The 17,310-nt window shown below is 46.4% G+C and overlaps 1 protein-coding gene across 1 annotated transcript in view; it reads left to right on the top strand.

Moving 5' to 3' along the window:
* Window positions 1-17,310, top strand: part of LOC104413724 (CUB and sushi domain-containing protein 2-like) — a 188,317-nt gene that overhangs the window by 31,554 nt on the left and 139,453 nt on the right. The window contains exon 3 of the mRNA XM_010024797.1: window positions 7,576-7,688. Within this exon, the coding sequence (XP_010023099.1) occupies window positions 7,576-7,688 (113 nt within the window). The remainder of the gene's footprint in view (window positions 1-7,575; window positions 7,689-17,310) is intronic.

The following is a 17,310-nucleotide window of genomic DNA, read 5'->3' on the forward strand; positions in this document are numbered from 1 at the left end:
TGTACGCAGAACAGGGCTTGCCTGATGCTGTGGCTTAATATTCACTTGTGTGTACTGAAGATTGTCTTAAGACTGATGAGTAAAGTCTGGTTCAAAGCCTGATTTTGTATGCGTAAAGAGTAAAAGGGATGCACAGACTTGGCAGATGAGACCTGGATTCACTCTCCATGGTGGCTTTCGCTCTTAACTGCTGTATGGCTTTAGCTTCTTGAGGTTTAGCTGGAGAACGCAGTTCATGGTCCTGGAGGGCTGGCGTGAATCTTGGTGTTCACCACGCCTCTGCTGTGGTGATGCCTTGTGGTGCACCAGTTGCACTGCATTTAGCAATAAGCCCGGTGTGATTTCCAGGGGCTTCTGTGAACTCTTCCCATTTATTGGATTTCACACCCCTGATGGTTTTCTGGGGTTTTTTTTCCTTGAAGAAAGCCAGAAATAACCTAAACCTGCCAAGGTTTGCACTGACTCTGCTGAGCCGCGCTTGGGCTCCGTCCAGACTTGTCTTTGTTTGCTCAGTTTATCCGCTTGGATTTGCTGAGAAGTTACTAAAATTTGGGGAACTTTTCTGTGAATCTGTCATCTTTTTTCTGGTTTCTAACAGGAAGACTGAGAACACAGATGCCAAAGTGTGTCAAATACCTGCTTGCATCTCGCTGCTGCCTGCGAGAGGGCAGGAAAAATGAGCATGGAAGAGACATGATAAAAATACTAAAATAAATCCAAGTCTTCCTACTCCCCTGCATTGTCTGGAAAATTAAATTTATTGAGATTTGATGCTTAGGACCTGTTCCCAGCTTGAGCCGTGAAGGCCTCCTTCAGTCGAGATGGCTCTGCTGGCTTGAGGCTCTATAAATAACACTTTTCTAGCGGGAATTGACCCAAACCCCATTTTAAATGAGTGAAGAAATCCATCCAGGCTGGAATTTATGAGCCCTGTGGCTGTCCCCAGGGACTGTGTTAGTTAATGAAGCCTTTGTCAGTGTCAGAGGTAGGCAAAGGACTCTTGTGGTGTGATGAATTATCCTTGGCTTGCGGAAGGGAGGAAAGTGCAATTGATTCCTAAGCCAGGCTGGCACATGGGGTTGGGCTGTGTGATGTTAGACAGACCTGTTTGCAAACTGCCAGATGAACTTTGCAGAGGTGCAGCGTGTGTCGTTTGAGTGAGTTCTGAGAGACAAAGAAAGCTGCTTCCCTGGTGCTTGCTACTGTCTTGATAAGAAAAATATATAGTCATGTGTGTCAGAGCCAGTGGGTTATATTATCTTAAAAGCAACTTCATTATCAGGCAGCTTGGGCAGAGGGGATGGTTGGAAAGTCATATGGAATAAAATGGGACATGTGGTGTTGGTTGGCAGCAGAGGAGCTTGGAGCTGTTTATTGCAATGTGAGCAGAGGATACACAAGGAGTTACTGCTGCTTGCAGCGTGCCTCTGAAGAGACTTGTTCAGGATCTGTTCATAGCTTGACTCAAAAGCGGCTTGGTTTTGAGCATAAATCGTTCCAGCATGTTAAACCCAAGTGGGAACTGATACTGTTTCTCTTACATCATTACAGGAACCTTTTAGGCTGCCTGAGATTCTTTGGTTTGGGTTTTTTTGGTCCAGAGCATCATTTCAGCCTCAGGGGGATCAAAATTAAAGGACAACTGTCTAAGTGACACCAGTGAGTTCTGCCTTGCAGACAGAGCTGGCTTTTAAGTGTCTGCAGCATGCATGGGCTGGAAGTGTTCTCACATTATGCTCTGCTTGTTTTATTGATGATTAATAAGAACACTCACGGTACCAGTTACTCTGTCAATATGGTTAAAAGCAGCTAACATCTCATTGTAACTGCTTGTTTCTTTAATAAGTACGGAGAGGAAGGGAGAAAAGCTGACAGAGCCACTGAGGGAAGGATTCTGAGCCAGAGGAGCCTGAGGAGATGCCAGCAGAGAGTCAGATGTCTCCTCAGGTGTCTTTCGTCCACACTTACTGAAATGGGGAAAGAGATCTGCACAGTTCTCCCTGCTGAAAGTGGAGGGATCAGATGTGTGAATGAGGCCGAGGAGGCAGCAGCCCATGGTACAGCAGCAGGGGCCAAGGCAGGCAGAGAAGTGCCGGGGACCAGGAGGAGGCTGTAGGAGCCATACCCACCCTGGAGCTGGTTATGGGCTGGACAGCAGAGCAGTGGCATGGGAAACCCTCCTGCAGACAGGGCTGCCACAGAGCCTTGCAGACAATATGTGGGAAACAAAGACCTGTCAGCTTCTGGTTTACTGCACACGTGAAGTCCTTGTGCCCAGGGCATCTGCTGCTTTGGCCGGGTTTGTAAGGCAGTGTTTGAAGCGCACGGCGAGTCTCTTGGGGTTTGGAGGAGACACTGAACTCCTTCAGGATGAAAGATGATTTCTAAAGCTAAGATGTTAACAGTAATGACAGGATGGTTTTCCCCCTCATAGGCTTCTTTACCCTACTCTCGCCAAGAACTATGTGCTTGAAGAAAAAAACATCTGCTACCTATAATGGGATCTGGGCTGGGATGGATTGCTGTGCGTGGCTCCCCTGATCACTTGCACTTGTTCTTTTATCCCTGACACTCATTCCATGGAGCAGCCTTGAGGATGACATCTGTGAGTGACCACTGATGCTGCATGTGGCTGTTTCCAGCTTCCCCATAGACTTTGATTTTTAAACATGAATGTGTATTTGTGAAGGTGTTCTCCCTGCAGCAGCGGGAGTACAACCTTTACACATCCTCCTCATCAGGACTGAGAAAGCTGCAAATGCTAGTTAATACCACTCTCTCATGGCCATATTTAAGAGGGAAGGTTGAACATGAAGATAGCGTTTCACTGAAGCCGGTGAGTTTCCTTGTTTCTGTGTGCACATTCAGCTGTCAGGCTGAATAAGGCTTATAAAGCTTGATTCAAAGTCAGTTTGAAGTTACTGTCCTCTTTGTGTTGGCTCCAGTTGATAATGGCTTAGTTGAATAGTTAGTTCATGAATGCACCTTTTAAATGACTTTGGGTTGGCTGGTGCCCTGTCAGCTGGGGCAGTGTGAAAGGGACTCTCCTGCTCATTCCAGACTGTGCCAAAGACTCCAAAGGGCAGCTCTCGCTCCGGGCTCTCACTTCCCAGCACAGTCCCTTACCCTTGACTTTGAACATTGTCCTGGGATAGCTCAGGGGTGTCAGACTAGCACTTGCAGAGCCATGTCATTTAAACTATACAGTGAAGAGAGGGGTTCATTTCATGGGAAAATTTCTTTAGTAGGTGCCTTTAAATTACATGCAGGAAAAAAATCACTGAAGTATGGTGTAGTGTAATTTAATGCTGGGTTAAACGATGCAATCCAATGCATTTTCATTAGATGTTCTGAGACACTTCTCAAGCATTTATGCTTTAAAGGCTGTTGGATTGCCAGCTGCAATAACTATTTTGATTGCAGCCTGAGCTGATGGTGGGCATCCTACCAGAAAAATAATGTGCTCTGTTTTAATTATGGCACCTGCACTCCAAAGTGGGAGCCTGCGTCACAGTGCATGGCACAGTTGTACTTGATACGGTGGAGCAGTGTCATATGCAACAAATGGAGGCGAGAATGTTTGCGGAGGGGCTGAGATGTGGGATGTCATAAATTGTGGAATGGTTTGTGCTGGAAGGGACCTTAAAGCTCCTCCAGCTCCAACCACTGCCCCGGGCAGGGACACCTTCCACTAGAGCAGGTTGCTCCAAGCCCCTGTGTCCAACCTGGCCTTGAACACTGCCAGGGATGGGGCAGCCACAGCTTCTCTGGGCACCCTGTGCCAGCGCCTCAGCACCCTCGCAGGGAAGAGCTTCTGCCCAAGAGTTCATCCCAGTCCCAGCCTTGGCAGCTGCTGGTGTGCTGCGGGGTGCTGGTGCTCGTGGCACTCCAGGGAACCTGTGAGGATGTGGTCACAACAGCAGCTATTTTTTCCCCACATCAGTTCTAGCAAAGCTGTTCTGTGAAGCAGGTTCTGCTGTTGGGCTGTCAGGGGGAGCCGTGCAGCAGGACTATTTGCATGTTGGTGGCAAACCTGAGGCAAAGAATGAAGAAGGATGCAAATAGAGTAGAGGATTTCTGTGTTGATTTGTTTTGGTGTATTGATTTTTGCCGTACTGTGGAGCAAGGGCAAGCTTATGAAGTGGTGTTTCTGGCACTGGTTTAGTTTGGTTCCTCACAGTAGGAGCAGAATTAAGCCAATGAAAAACACATTGAAAATGTTACACAATCAGTGCTGGCTCCAAGCAACTTAAGGGGATAATCACTCGGTCCATTTGGCCAGAGGTACAGAAGAAATGGAAGATGATTATTTGTGCTGCTCTTACCATCCTCTCCTTCATGCTATGGCCCCTCATAGAAACAAGGAACAGAATTTGCTGCTTTTTTCTCATTAGTGTAGAGATTTTTTTATTGCTACGCTAAATAACGGTGATGTCAGAATTTCTGTTCATGCGTGAGCTGTGGGGGAATGGTTGCACGTGCTGTCTGCCGTCCTGTTGATCCCCATGCTGTAAATCTGCCTGGGCTGCAGATTCAGGGAGGAAGGCATGAGGCTATGTTAACCAGGCAGGGTGTCCTGCCAAGCTTGGCTCTGCCAGGGCTTTGGAACAGGAGTGCTAAGGCTTTACAGGAGTGATTTGAGCATCAGTGCTGTTGAATTACTGCTTCTCAAGAGGATTTTGCCTGTGTTCTTGCTTGGAGAAGATGAGAACATTGGAAAAAGGAAAAGAAAATCAATTGTGTGCATTGGTTGAAGGCTTAAGAGGAAGAATAATGTTTATTCTGACTGCAGGTGCTCCCAGTGAGGAACAGGAGGAATCTCATCTCGTGTCTACTGCAGGTTTTCACTGCAGGATGAGGAGGGTAGGAGTTGCTACATGGATTTTTTTCTTACAGAAGCAGTATTTCCTGCTTCCTTCTCAATAAGTTTTGTTTTAGCACTAAAGGGGCGCTTTCCATCTTCTGTGGGCAGAAAGGCTGTTTGGTCTGAAGGGGAAGACAGTGTTTGGTCACCTTTTGTGCTGTCGGGCAGCCCAGTTTCCTCTGCTTGCCCTGGGGACACTCGATAGACAAGTGAACCTCTGAAGTTCAGGGCCTGCAGAGGTGGGTGGGTTTATTAACTGTGAGAGGTTCAGGAAGGCCAGAGGTTTCCATGAAAACTGTCTCTTCAGTCAGTGTGGAACCTGCAGAAAGACAGAACAAACCCTCAGCTACGATTTCATGCCCATATGCACAGGATTTCTTTTTCTTACAAGGCCCCGTATCTAGAAATACCAATACGTGCTTAAAGGCAGCATGGTTTCAGGTAGCACTTAGTTCCCACTGACTCCTGTGGGACACATCTACCTGCTCCCAGGTCAGCAGAAGTGTCAGTTGTGCGCTGAACTCAAAGCAGCATCTGCGAAGTGGGGTCCTCCTTGTACGTAGACTGTGAACAGAGTCCTTAGTTCTGAGAGAACAGATTGACTTTGGACGCAAGAAACATTCTCTGCTGCTAACTCGTGCCTAGGAAGTGCTAAAACACTGTGTGGTGATGGGACACGTTCTGCTGCGCGTTGGGTGTTTTCATTACAACTGGTCCGTGCGTGTCCTCGGTTTTTGAGTCAGCCTCTGCGAAGTGAATTCACAAAAACCATGGAACTCCTCCTCAGTCCTGTGCAGGGTAAAACTACCTTGAATCCTCACAAGTCCTGGAACTTTTATCTTTAGTAAAGAGGAGCAGCTGTTCCTCCAGCTTGGACAGACGATGGCTTTATGCTGAGAGTGGGTCCATACTTCTCTGCTGACATTAAAGCATCATTGGTGGGCAACTGCCTGACCTTTGCCAGTAACTGGAGATTTGCTGTGCTAAGGCTTCTGGGCAGAGCACATCAGCTTTCATTAGCTGGGTCTGTTTGAAATCATAGAATCATAGTTAGCTTTATAAACGAGGGCCAGAGTAATAACAGTGGGGACGTTTGCTCACTCTTGTTGGGGGCAGCTTTAAAGGAGAACTTGCTTGGGCTGGGACTTGCAGTGTACTAGTGCCTTACTACATGGCCAGAGAGAGGGTGGTGGCCCCCGAAATGGAAGATCTGGTTTAGTTCTGTGGGTGCTTTTTTCATTCCATAAAGTGTGCGGGGAGGAAATACTCTGAATCAAGTGCAGGTACTTCTCAAGGGGTCAGAGTGCTCTGTATCACCAGTGATCTTTTCCCTCTCCCTAAGACAGACCAGCTGCTGCAGAAAAAGATGTGGGATAAGTCTCTGTGTGTGTGAACTTTAAACTTGCCATAGGCTGTTTATCTTATGGTGCTTGTGTCCCTGTGATCCAGCTTTTGAATACTCCTGATCTTGAATGATAGCACACTGCAGGGAGCTCCTTCAGTTAGTGCTGCTCCTGAGGTTTTGTGGAAGTCTGGTGTTTAGGGATTGCATCGGAATTTTTGTCCTTGATAATAGCAGGCAGGAATCTGTGATGAGATTGCTTTAAAGCAAATGTTCCTTATGTAAATCTATTATCTAAGTCACCTCAGCCAAGTGTACGGAGAAGGCTTCTCAGTTATAAAAATGTAATTGCCTGAGAAATGTACCTCAGCTGCTCCTGAGCTGTGTCAATGCAGCACTTGGGGATGTAGTATTTGAGATCTAATAAAGCCAGTTTAAAATCGCTCCTAATCAGACCTCTGCAATCAAATGCAGTTGTCATTTAGCACTAAGCCTGCAAGGAAAGCGGGTGGGAGGGGAGCCCCCATGGCTGTGGGTTTCTGCAGTGCTGTCTTTGGTCTGCTCACCTCCCTTGTCCCTTTTTCATACAGTTCTCTCTACTCTGGTGGACTTGTCTCTGTTTAGGCAGTTCCTGCAGCACATCTATAATATGATCTTGTGCAAATGATTTTGTGTCTGTGGGCTTTGATTTCCTCAGTAAGTAAAGAGGTGTTATCACACAATCTTCCCTGTGATGTGTTAGATATTAGCATGGAGGATGAAAAGTGCCATCCTTGGGATTGTTTGTGCAGGGGCAGTTGGGTGCAGGCTGCGGCGGATTCCTAGAAACGTCAAGCCTCATCCATGTAAAACTGCAGAGCAAATACTCTGGAGACAGCCACCTCGATGGGCTTTAGTTAACTGGTAACATCTGTTTTCTGCCTGTTCTTATGCTATTCCAGTTTGTGTTCAATTTAACGCGCCTTGTGCAATGCTTTGGACCCTTACCTGATGTTTCTACTCCAAGGTTCTCAGAATGTGTTAAAAGCATTATGGAATAACATGTTGGGCTAGCTCAGCAACCTTAAATATTGCTCCCATTTCATGGGTGGGGACTGTTACTCTGAAGGGCTGGGGTGTGAAGCAGAGAGACGGTTTAAAACCTGATCAATGAGGAAATACATCAGTAGTTGTTCCTGTAAACCAGAAGGTGTTAAAAGCCCGGGGTGGGTTTCCCATCACTTGCTGAGCAGCTCCTGAGTTGAAGCTGTACCAGGCTGTGCTGTGTAGCTCTGAAGCTCCCTGTGCCAGGCCATGTGCCTCGGCCGGTGGCAGATCTGTTAGCAAAGGGCACAGTGGTGAGTGTAACCTTCCTCTTGGTTTCTTGCAGGTTAACGGGTTTCCAGCTGCCTGCTCCCATTGTGAGCACAGGGCTTGTGCTGTCCTTGTGGCTTGTGAGTGATTACGCGGTCAGTGCTCAAGGCTTCCAGGCAAGCTATGAAGGTAAGTCTGCCCAGCTCAGTGGTTGTCTCGAGTTTTATCTGCATTTGGCTTATGGTAGGGTGGAAACTGAGGTGCCCAGTTTATAGCAGGATATATACATACGCAGACACTCAGTCCAAGAGAGGAGTGCCTGGTTCTTGTATGAATTGGATCCATTTGTTCAGAATTCAGGTTGCTGGGTCCTTCCCAGTGTGATGTGTTCTTTCCTCTCAGCATCTGCTCTCCAAACATCTTTCAAAGCTTACTCTCCCACCAAAGCTAGGATTCCTGGGAAGGGAGGGGGATGTGGGATTTGACAGTGAAATCTGTTAACAGCAAGCATACTGCCCTGGGTAGCCACTGGGATTTACAGCCGAGACAGTGGAGACACAGAGCGGTGCAGAGGATGCCCAGATTAGTGCATTTTACCCTTACATTCTCTTTGTGTAGTTATTTTTTTCCCTGCCCCTTCCTTCCCAAGTACTTTAATTCATCTCCTGTGTTTCTTGTCATAAATGATGTCCAGTGTTTGGTGGTTGTGGAGGTAATGTGAAGGCTTCGTAGCTTCTGAGGATCTTGGACAGTGGAATTGTCAGATACTGAAAAAACTGTTCATAGTAGGAGGCAGGTTGTGATTGTGCTATGGCCTGGTACTGCTGTGTGAATGACATGATAACCATGGTGAAGTTCCAGCTATATTTGTGTTGATTATTGAACCTAGAATGTTGTTTGTATCTTCAGAAATGTTTTTCCTTGGAATCCTTAGAAGTTCTCAGCCTCAATGATAATTCCTGGTGACGAGTCCTACTGGCCAGTTACCCAGCATGTGAAGCTGAGCAGAACATTCAGGTGCTCTTGTAGCCTCTGCACTTGACAGTTGTTCAGGGTGGTTGTGTTTAAATCCCCTCTAATTCCTCATTAAAACCTTTGCTCTGCCTTGAGGCAGCAGCAGCACTAAGATGTGTTTATTAGTCTCGAAGTGATGTGTTACGGGTGTTCAAGTCCATGTTCTGTGTGTTCCAGGGTAAGTGCCAGCTGGGGCTGTGTGGGGTGGTCAGGCCGGGGGAGCGCAGCAGTGTGGGAATGAAGGGCTTATCCTGTTGTCCATTTGCAGAATCTCTGCTAGAACACATGTCAATCAGTGTCCACCATTGCTCTCAAATCATGGGATAGAGGACATTTGATCTTTAAGGTCCCTTCCAACACTAATCGTGCTATGAGTCTACAGTTCTGTGTAGCTGGTTTTGTGCTTTCTTGACATTTAGAGTTCATTTTTTGGCATTTACACACAGTTACTTGTACACTTTTTCATGTTTTTCTTTATTATCTTGATGCAGCAGGTAATCTTGTACAAAAGCTTGTTCCAGAGCTGCCCTTTAGTCACAGATATTTTAAATTTTCTGAAGTTTATTTGACTGGTGATTTGGAGGCTTTAAAGCAGGTAACTGAGTGCATCTCCAGGGGAAAAAAGAAATGGACTTAAAACTTAACCTGAGGCACTGAGTGTCACAGAGCACATGTGTAAATGAAAGCTTCATTGGGAGGGAGGGAGAGGGGCAGTTTGCTGAAAGTGCTGCCCTGAACCTGCCTCAAAACAAGCTCCTTGCTCTTTGGCTTGTTAACTAAGACTAAAGGAGGAGATAAGTGTGGCTTTGATCAAAGGGCCGTGCTGCTCCTGTAATGCAGTTTCAGTTCGTTGGCAATCTCCGACTCGGTGAATAGCTTGTGATTCGATAATTCATGTTTAAAGACAGAACAATGCATCAGAGCCCTTGCAGTAAATGGCTCCTTTATGATCTGCTATCAAAGTAGGTTCATTTTTCTTCTCCTCCCTTTAAGCAATCGTTGGGAAATGCACCGAGAGGAACAGAATTTTAAAACTGGAACAAAAGATGTCAGGAACTTTTTTACAGGGGGACAGGAAGAACATGCGTAGTTGGAGGCATCAAAGTGACACAAACCCATTGTGCTCACGCTGTCTGCTCTCCCCTGACCCGCTGGGAAATACAGAAGCGGAGGTTGCCTTTATCTGAGTTAATATCTTGCTGGCTTATCTCGTTGGTATGATGCCTGCATGATAAGATCTCTTACAGGCAATTGCTTGAAAACAACACAGAGTCTCTGCTCATACCTGTGGATGTGTTTCTTCATTTCTGGTTCATTCAGCTCAGCTCTTCATTCCCTGGCTGAACACGGGAGAGCTCGAGTGCAGTGCTGGCGGGGTCTGTTGAGTAACAATTGCACTCTGAGAAGTCAGAGGTGCTTTAAGAGCAGCCAGAGGCAGAGTGGGGCTGGGAAAGTCTGCAGAGCCTTTTCTCAAGCCCCAGGTGAGGCAAGTGCCACAGTGGAATTTGAGGAGCAGGCAGCTTGGGGCTGCTGTGCTGCTTCCTCCCTGACCTCATGGTTTTCTGACTCCATTGTGTGTTATTGTGCCTGGCTGCTAGATCTTCCTTAATCCTCTTTTCCTTGTTGTCTGATTTCCTCATCTTTCTTCATTTAGTTTTTAGTATGTTGCCAGCTTGTTTCTATCCGTTTTCATTGTCTGTTTCTTCTTCTCCAGTGTCTTATTGCTTTTTGTGATTTTTCTCTGGATTCCAAATATTGTTTCAGAGCTCAGTAAACAGCAGGGATTTAAAGTCATTCTTCTGCTGTGGAAGAGAGTCTTGAGAGCAAACAAAGGCTGGGGATGCTGCATCTCTGGGTTTGAGGCACCAGATCACAGGGTGACAGCTTCAGATCCGGCTTCTCTTCCCAGCTGTGGTGCATATGTTCTGCATGATCTCGCCTTGGTTGTGTAGTCTGGGTTCCCATCTTCTAGGTGGCAAGACAAGGGCAGAATGGGTCAGTTCATGACTGCATGTCCTGCATTCAGGAGCTGCTCTGTGGCATTGGGAACATGGGAAAACCCACAGTGATGTCACAGATGGAGAGGAGGCACAATTAGGTCAGCACCAGTACCTGTCAGCAAGTGCATGATTTGGGAAGAGAAATGGGGGCGGCCGTTTCCGTATGACTGGGAGGGAGAAATGGTTGGCTTTTGCTGAATTAAACCCTGAAAATCTCATTTCCATTTAACTACAATGCTTTGATCTGAAGGCGATGTTTTTACTTAAGAGATTCATCTACTAAAAAGAAGTAGTTTTTACGAAGCTCAATTTCAGAATGTATCATTTAGAAAATACTGAAGTGCTTCCATGCTTTTAGCTTTGTGAAATTTGGGGTTTTCCCTGGTAAAGTGTCCTTTGCATTCAGCCTGATCTCACAGTTAGCCCTGTTCACCCTCAGACTCCGGGATTTCTTCCTTTTTTTATGACTAAATGGTGGTTCTCCAAAACCCTGAAGCCTGAACCAGCTGCTGGGGAGTGTTTCATTTGCTCTGCTGGAGAGACAGCGATAAATAATCCACGTTAGAGTTTTACTGGAACGTGAATCTCGACAGTCTCATCTTCTGAAAAATATTCCTGAAGATTTAATGACCAAGAATGACCGGTGCTCCCATTGATTGCTTCCCTGGAAGATGGGGGAAGGCACATGCCCAGGCTGCAGTGTGAAATTAATTGCAGTCACTGCTGCCACACACCTGATGAACACCTCGCAAGTTGACATTTAAAACAAATTGGGCAAGTCTTTTACAATAAGAGGGAAATTGATATAAATTCCACCTCATTTCCTCAATAATGCTAATAACAGTTCCTGATGAATAGCGGGTGGGGTTTTTAGTTTACTAATGTAGATATAAAGTAAAATTACATTACTGTTTAGAAACCATTACCTCCTGGCTGTCTTGTTAGCCCAGAGGGTAGGAAAAATAGAAAGGGATTTAAGGAAGGATCCCCAAACCTGCTCGTTATCATACATGACTAGAGAGCAGTGCTGTAAAGCACTTGAGGCTCGTGAGCCTAATGAAGCTTTATGCTTTACCAGGCTGCTCAGATCCTTCTTGCAGAGACTCACTGAGCATCCATCAAACACTAAGCAAGCAGTCAGGGCTGGAGTTTTTCTGTATCCTGAGGGGGAGAAATGAGATTTCCTTTGTTTGCTATCCAGGTGTTTTCTTCAAGCAGTGCAGAAGTCTGGAGAAGGCACAGGGCTCTCGCTTGAGACTGGTCCTGCTGTAGCTAGACCAGTGTTGTCCAGGGGATTTCTGGTAGGAACAGGGAGGAACTGGATTCTCACTTTAGCTTTGTCCTTGTCCTGCTACATTATCATAGAATGCCAGTGGTTTGCGTGGGAATTGATCTTAAAGCTCCTCCAGCTCCAATCCCCTGCCACGGGCAGGGACACCTTCCACTAGAGCAGGTTGCTCCAAGCCCCTGTGTCCAACCTGGCCTTGAACACTGCCAGGGATGGGGTTCTCAATCAGCTGTGCCTCAGTTTTGCTTTCTCAAATGGGATTACGTTTTCATTCATGGTGTTAGGGTTCTAACAAGACAAGTGCTATGTGAAAGCAGAGGGATGTGGTAACGTTGACTACCTCGGGAGTCCTCATCTGTGTACCTTCTAGAGTTTTAATGTGAATTTTTTTCTCCAAAAGCAAAGTTCAGTCAAACTCCTGGAGAGAACTGGGGTGTTTTGGCCTCTGGACTCTATTGTTGCACTACCCAGCAGTGCTTCTGCAGCAAGACTTAGCAGTAGGTGAAGATTTTCCTCCCCAAGACATCGTGTTTGATTACAGCTGCAGCAAATTTGATAGCTGCAAACACTAAGTGCCTGATTGAAAAGAAACAATTATGCCTAGAAGAACACTGCTTATTTTAAGAAATTAGAAGCGTTTAAATACAGAGGGAAACAGCCCCAAGTAAATGGTGCTGTTTTCCTTCATAATAAATACCCTGCTCTTTCTCAAGCACAAATATCTCATTCTTTAGAAGGTTGTTTGTGGAGCTGGGCATACGTATTTAGAAAATACAATTAAAACCTGGTCCCTGTCCCTTTCTGACCATTCATTTTGCCAAACCCAAGTGAGGTTTCCTGACTGCACAGCGGCAAGATATTCACAGAGCTGTGAAGCTGCTTCGTCTCTGCTTTCCCATCGTTCACTCGACTTCCCAGTAGCAGTTGCCCCACTGGGGGAAGCCACGTTGATCAGTTGGAGTTCTCTGTCTTTGCAAACAGAGTAGTCAAGATTTTTGTAAAAGCAGGTAATAACTGTCCACATCAGCTTCTGATGATGGGGAAGGCCAACACTGTCCTTGGGAGGGGGAAATGGACATTCCCGAAGGCCTTGGTCAGTGTGCAAGTTTTGGAAATCCTCTGATAAGCTGGGAAATAGTGATCCTGTTTTTCAAAGACCAAAGTGGAGGAATTTAGAAGCACAAATCCTTCGTCTTTTGAAAATGATACTTAAGTATAAAACTCTGGATGCCAGAGAGTATTGACTCTTCAACAGCTACATTTACTTTGGTCTGCCTCCAAGGACTGTGCAATTCCTTTTAGGACTTTTTTGTTTTAATAGCTATAGCTCTTTACTTCCCATTCACTCAACTGCTCCTGCAGTTTTTGCCATTTCATTCTTATCTGCTGTGCTTAATGTACCTTGTTTTAGTGGCTTTTTGTTCTTTGTTTACTATCCCGCCTAATTTTAGTATCAGTTGTGACCTGGGAAGGATGTAGCTTTGTCTCCCTCAGGCTGATCTCTCCCTCCTCCTCCTGTATCTCACAAACTTTAGGGTCATGCTGGAGTCAGTGCTTGGAGAGGAGATGTCCCTGGGAAATCCCGGGCTGCTGGTGGGAGGTAGGATGGTGAGTCAGCAGAGAGCACCGAGAAGTAGTGAATCTAATGGCATGTTTCCTTGGAAAAGAGGAAGGAAGATTCACAGTGGGGTGAGGAATGTGGCCACAGTCAGTGCTGGTTTGCTTCTGTGGGTGCTTTCTTAAGCTTCAGGTTCACAATGTGAGCGGCTTGGTGAGTGTGAATATTAATATTAAAGGCCCGTTACCAAAGTTAAGTGTTAATAAGGTGCTAAATGCAGAAGGAGCCCACCAGGCTGACGGTGTCCTCCTGTTCTGGTGGTGTCTGTTGGTTTAAAGTTTCTTCTGAGTTTCAGCTGGAGAATACTGTGCAGCTTCTGGGCTGAGCAGCATTGGACTGTACTGTTTGTAGCCCTCACAGTTTGTGGTGATGAACTGTGGAGAGGAACAGCATGGGAAGGCATGAAGGCATTCTGGAAACGTGCTGATGGAATTAGTTGTGTCAAATTGATGATAAAAATACTCATGTGAAGATTTCTGTGCTCATTACATATTATTCTTTTTATAGTTAATTTGTTCAAAGTTATAATGAATTAAAGTTAATGGAAAACTTCCCATCTGTTGTATTGTAGAGCTGCAGAACCTAAAGATCCTCCTGAAAAGTTTAAATCCTGACTGTTGCAAATTACATGGAGTGCTGTAAAGAGAAATTGCCCATATTTTTGTATGTAGGCCCACCATATGGAGAAGCAATGAAAGGGCAGAGGACAGCAGCAGATGACCCAGGAGTTCTTATTTAATCCTATGTACCAAAAATTGGTTTATTAGTTTACTTTGGGGCAGTAACCTGCTTGGAGCATTCAAACCAGCCAAAGAGATCCTAAATTAGCTGTGCTGGCCTCATGCACTTTTTAATAATACTTACTGGCACTGGATCTTATCCTTGATGTTTTAAATCCTCCCTTGCCTAGTGAACAGTGTCCCTGCCTATGGCAGGGGGTTGGTAAAGGTCATTTCCAACCTAAACCAGCCTGTGACTCTATGATTCTGTATCTTAAGGAGGTTTATGGATGAGTTGGCTGGTTTTGAGTCACATTGGTGTTTCCAAATGCCTGTAGAAGAACTGATTGTTCTAGAAACAAAGCAACAGCTCCACAGGTCATGTTTGAATGTTGCTATTCTGATGTCTGCAATGTCCCCATCCATTTTAACACGCGGGGATTACAGAAAGCATGATTGATCATAATGAACATCAGGCCTGAAAGAAAGGAGAGGAACAAAAACTAGGTGTTATCCCTCTTGTTGTCACTGCTGCCTGTCAAGTAGCAGCAAACCTGGAGGGAAGCAGAAGGAGCTGGAGCCGTGCTGGGGAGGGAGGCAGCGATGCAGTGACACCGTGTGATGATGAATAGCTCACGGGTACCAGAGCCCTGCAGCGGCTGCGCTCCTGCTCCTCCGCTGCTGTGATTTGCTGTAATGGAACGTGGGGAGGAGGAGGGTGCTGTGCCCTGCTGTGTTCACTGCTCTCCTCCTAGGGTTCCTAACACCACAATTCCAGATGTGTGTGCCAAACCACGCAGCTGCTCAGGCAGCACAGCCTGGTTTAATTTGCTGCTTGTTTGCAAGGTATTACTCTTTGGGTTACCTGATAAGCTAAAGCTACCAAGTGAGCAGTAAGGCAGTGCAGTGTTGTCAATAATATTGAGTGACAGGATTGTTTTACACAGTGTAGCATCTGGAGAAGAAGTAGTTTTATAATTAGATTTAAAGCAATTCTTTGGATTGATTCTGCTTCCCATTAAGTGGTTTCTACCTAATGTAAAAAATTCGGTTGGCAATCGGTTTGCCCATCATATGGCTTCAGAGTTTTCCTTACGGCTGCTCTTTGGAATGTTTCCACAACATCTCAGCTCTGTAGCTGTGTCCCTGTTTGTCATCAGCTGTTTGCAATGTGCAGCTACTGTTTCATTTAATGAACCATATGCATATTGGAAACGAGTGATTTTGCACAGTCAACTCTTCTGTTCAGGCGCGTGTTTGGAGTTGTGGATGCAAACCTGATGAGAGAAATAGTAAAGTATCTGGTAGAAGTTGGTAAGCTGGGCTTTATATCCCAAATTAGCCTGAGTTCCTGCCAGTGCTTCTTCCTGCCCATTGCTCCTGGCCTGTGCTAGCGCTGGAAGAAGTGGTGTTGGCTTGGAAACCCTATTTTGCTATTTATTTCCAGTTATCTGTATCTGTTTACTCCTTATTGTTCCATACGGGAAACCATTGTCGTGGTCAGAAGCATATTCCAGTCATCAGCGGCACTGCAGCCTTGAAAGGGAAATGAATGGCAAATTGGCGTGGCAGCCGTGACTCAGTCGTTCTTTACAGCCTTGGCAGGAGCTGGTGTAAGTGCTGCTCAGGCTGATCCTGCAGATGATGGCCAATAAATTTGCTGAAGTAAAATCAAGCAAATAGCCAGGTGTTTGCCCCTCACAGCGTTTATGAGCTTGGTGCTACATCAGGCATCATAAACCAAGTATCGTGGTGGGAAGATGAAGAAATAAACAGAAATAGCTGTGCTGGCCTCTCTGCTTCCCTGGGATGCTCGTGCTTGTTGAGGAGCAGGATTCTGTAGGTGAGGGGAGTGTGGAGGTGCAAATACCTCCTGGAGCATGAGGCTGGAACTGGCTCTGCTGCCAGCCAAGGTGCTTTGAATAATGAGAGCCCCTGCGGAGCGCTCAAGGTCAAGTACTTGTGTGGCTGTTTGTAGCAGTGGCTTAACAAAGCAGCAAGCTCTGGGCCCTGGTGACTTGCAGAAGCTGTGCCCGAGTGAGGGGGCACATGGAAAGCTCCACTTGACTCACTCGTGTTGTCTGCGCCTCACGCGCAGGCTGTGAGCTGGGACCGACCGCAGTGGCTCCAGGCTCCGGGTCAGCAGGGACACGTTGGACACGGGGGCTTGGAGCAACCTGCTCTAGTGGAAGGTGTCCCTGCCTGGGGCAGGAGTTGGAGCTGGAGGAGCTTTAAGGTCCCTTCAACACAAAGCAGTCCGTGACTCTGACTCTCAGCTTGTTTAAACTGTGTTTACTCTGATTTGGACAGATCTTCTTGGAGCAGTCACTAATTCCAGGGCGTTGCTGGTGCTGCACCCACAAAGCGCGGGGGTTTTGGGGGATCTGCTGTAGGTGAGTGATGCCCACAGGAGCAGGGAGGCTGCAGGCTGCGGTTCCATCGCAGCGTTTGCCAAAGCTGATCATGCAGCTTCTCGTGGCCGTGCATCTTCCCAGCAGCTTGTGGTGGTGACCCTGGAGCCTGTGCTCCGTGGTAGGACGTTACTGTGACAGCCTGGAGCCACTGCGCTGTAAATGTCAGTGCAAGTGAGGTGCTGTGGCAGTGCTGGATTAATGTCACGGATACAAGGACAGAGGGTTGGTGGCTGTGGAGATGCTGCTCTGAAATCCTCTTGCTGTCAGTGCATGATAATACTCTTCAGACGAGGGGAGCGGAAAAGCTCGTGCTAAAGGCTGGGTTGGTTTGGGATGTCCTCATCCCTCTGAAGCCAGCAGAATGGGCGGAGAAGCTCCCTGCTTCCCTAAAAGTGGGGGCAGATGCCACTATTCCCATTACAGCTTCAGATTAAACCAGCTCCCTGGGGAAGGGGAAGAGTCAACTTTCCTATTCTTGTTCTTTTTAGTTATACAAAGGATTTTTATGACATAAATGAGCTCCCAGCAAGTTTGCCTTTAATATACCACTAATTGATTTTAAGACTTGAAAGCAGCAAAGCTTTATTAGCATTTGCTGACTCAGCTGAACCCTCCCCACATACGAGGGGATGGAGTGAGATACTGACCCATGTTTCTGCAGCACTAAATGAAGTCAAGGGAATATTAAGTGTCTCATACTGGCTTTTGATTTGCATATGCAAATGAGATCAATCAGTGCAGACACAGGAGAGCAGGAA

This window comes from Nestor notabilis, unplaced genomic scaffold (genome assembly GCF_000696875.1).
Source record: "Nestor notabilis isolate BGI_N333 unplaced genomic scaffold, ASM69687v1 scaffold5272, whole genome shotgun sequence".
Lineage (NCBI taxonomy): Eukaryota > Metazoa > Chordata > Aves > Psittaciformes > Psittacidae > Nestor > Nestor notabilis.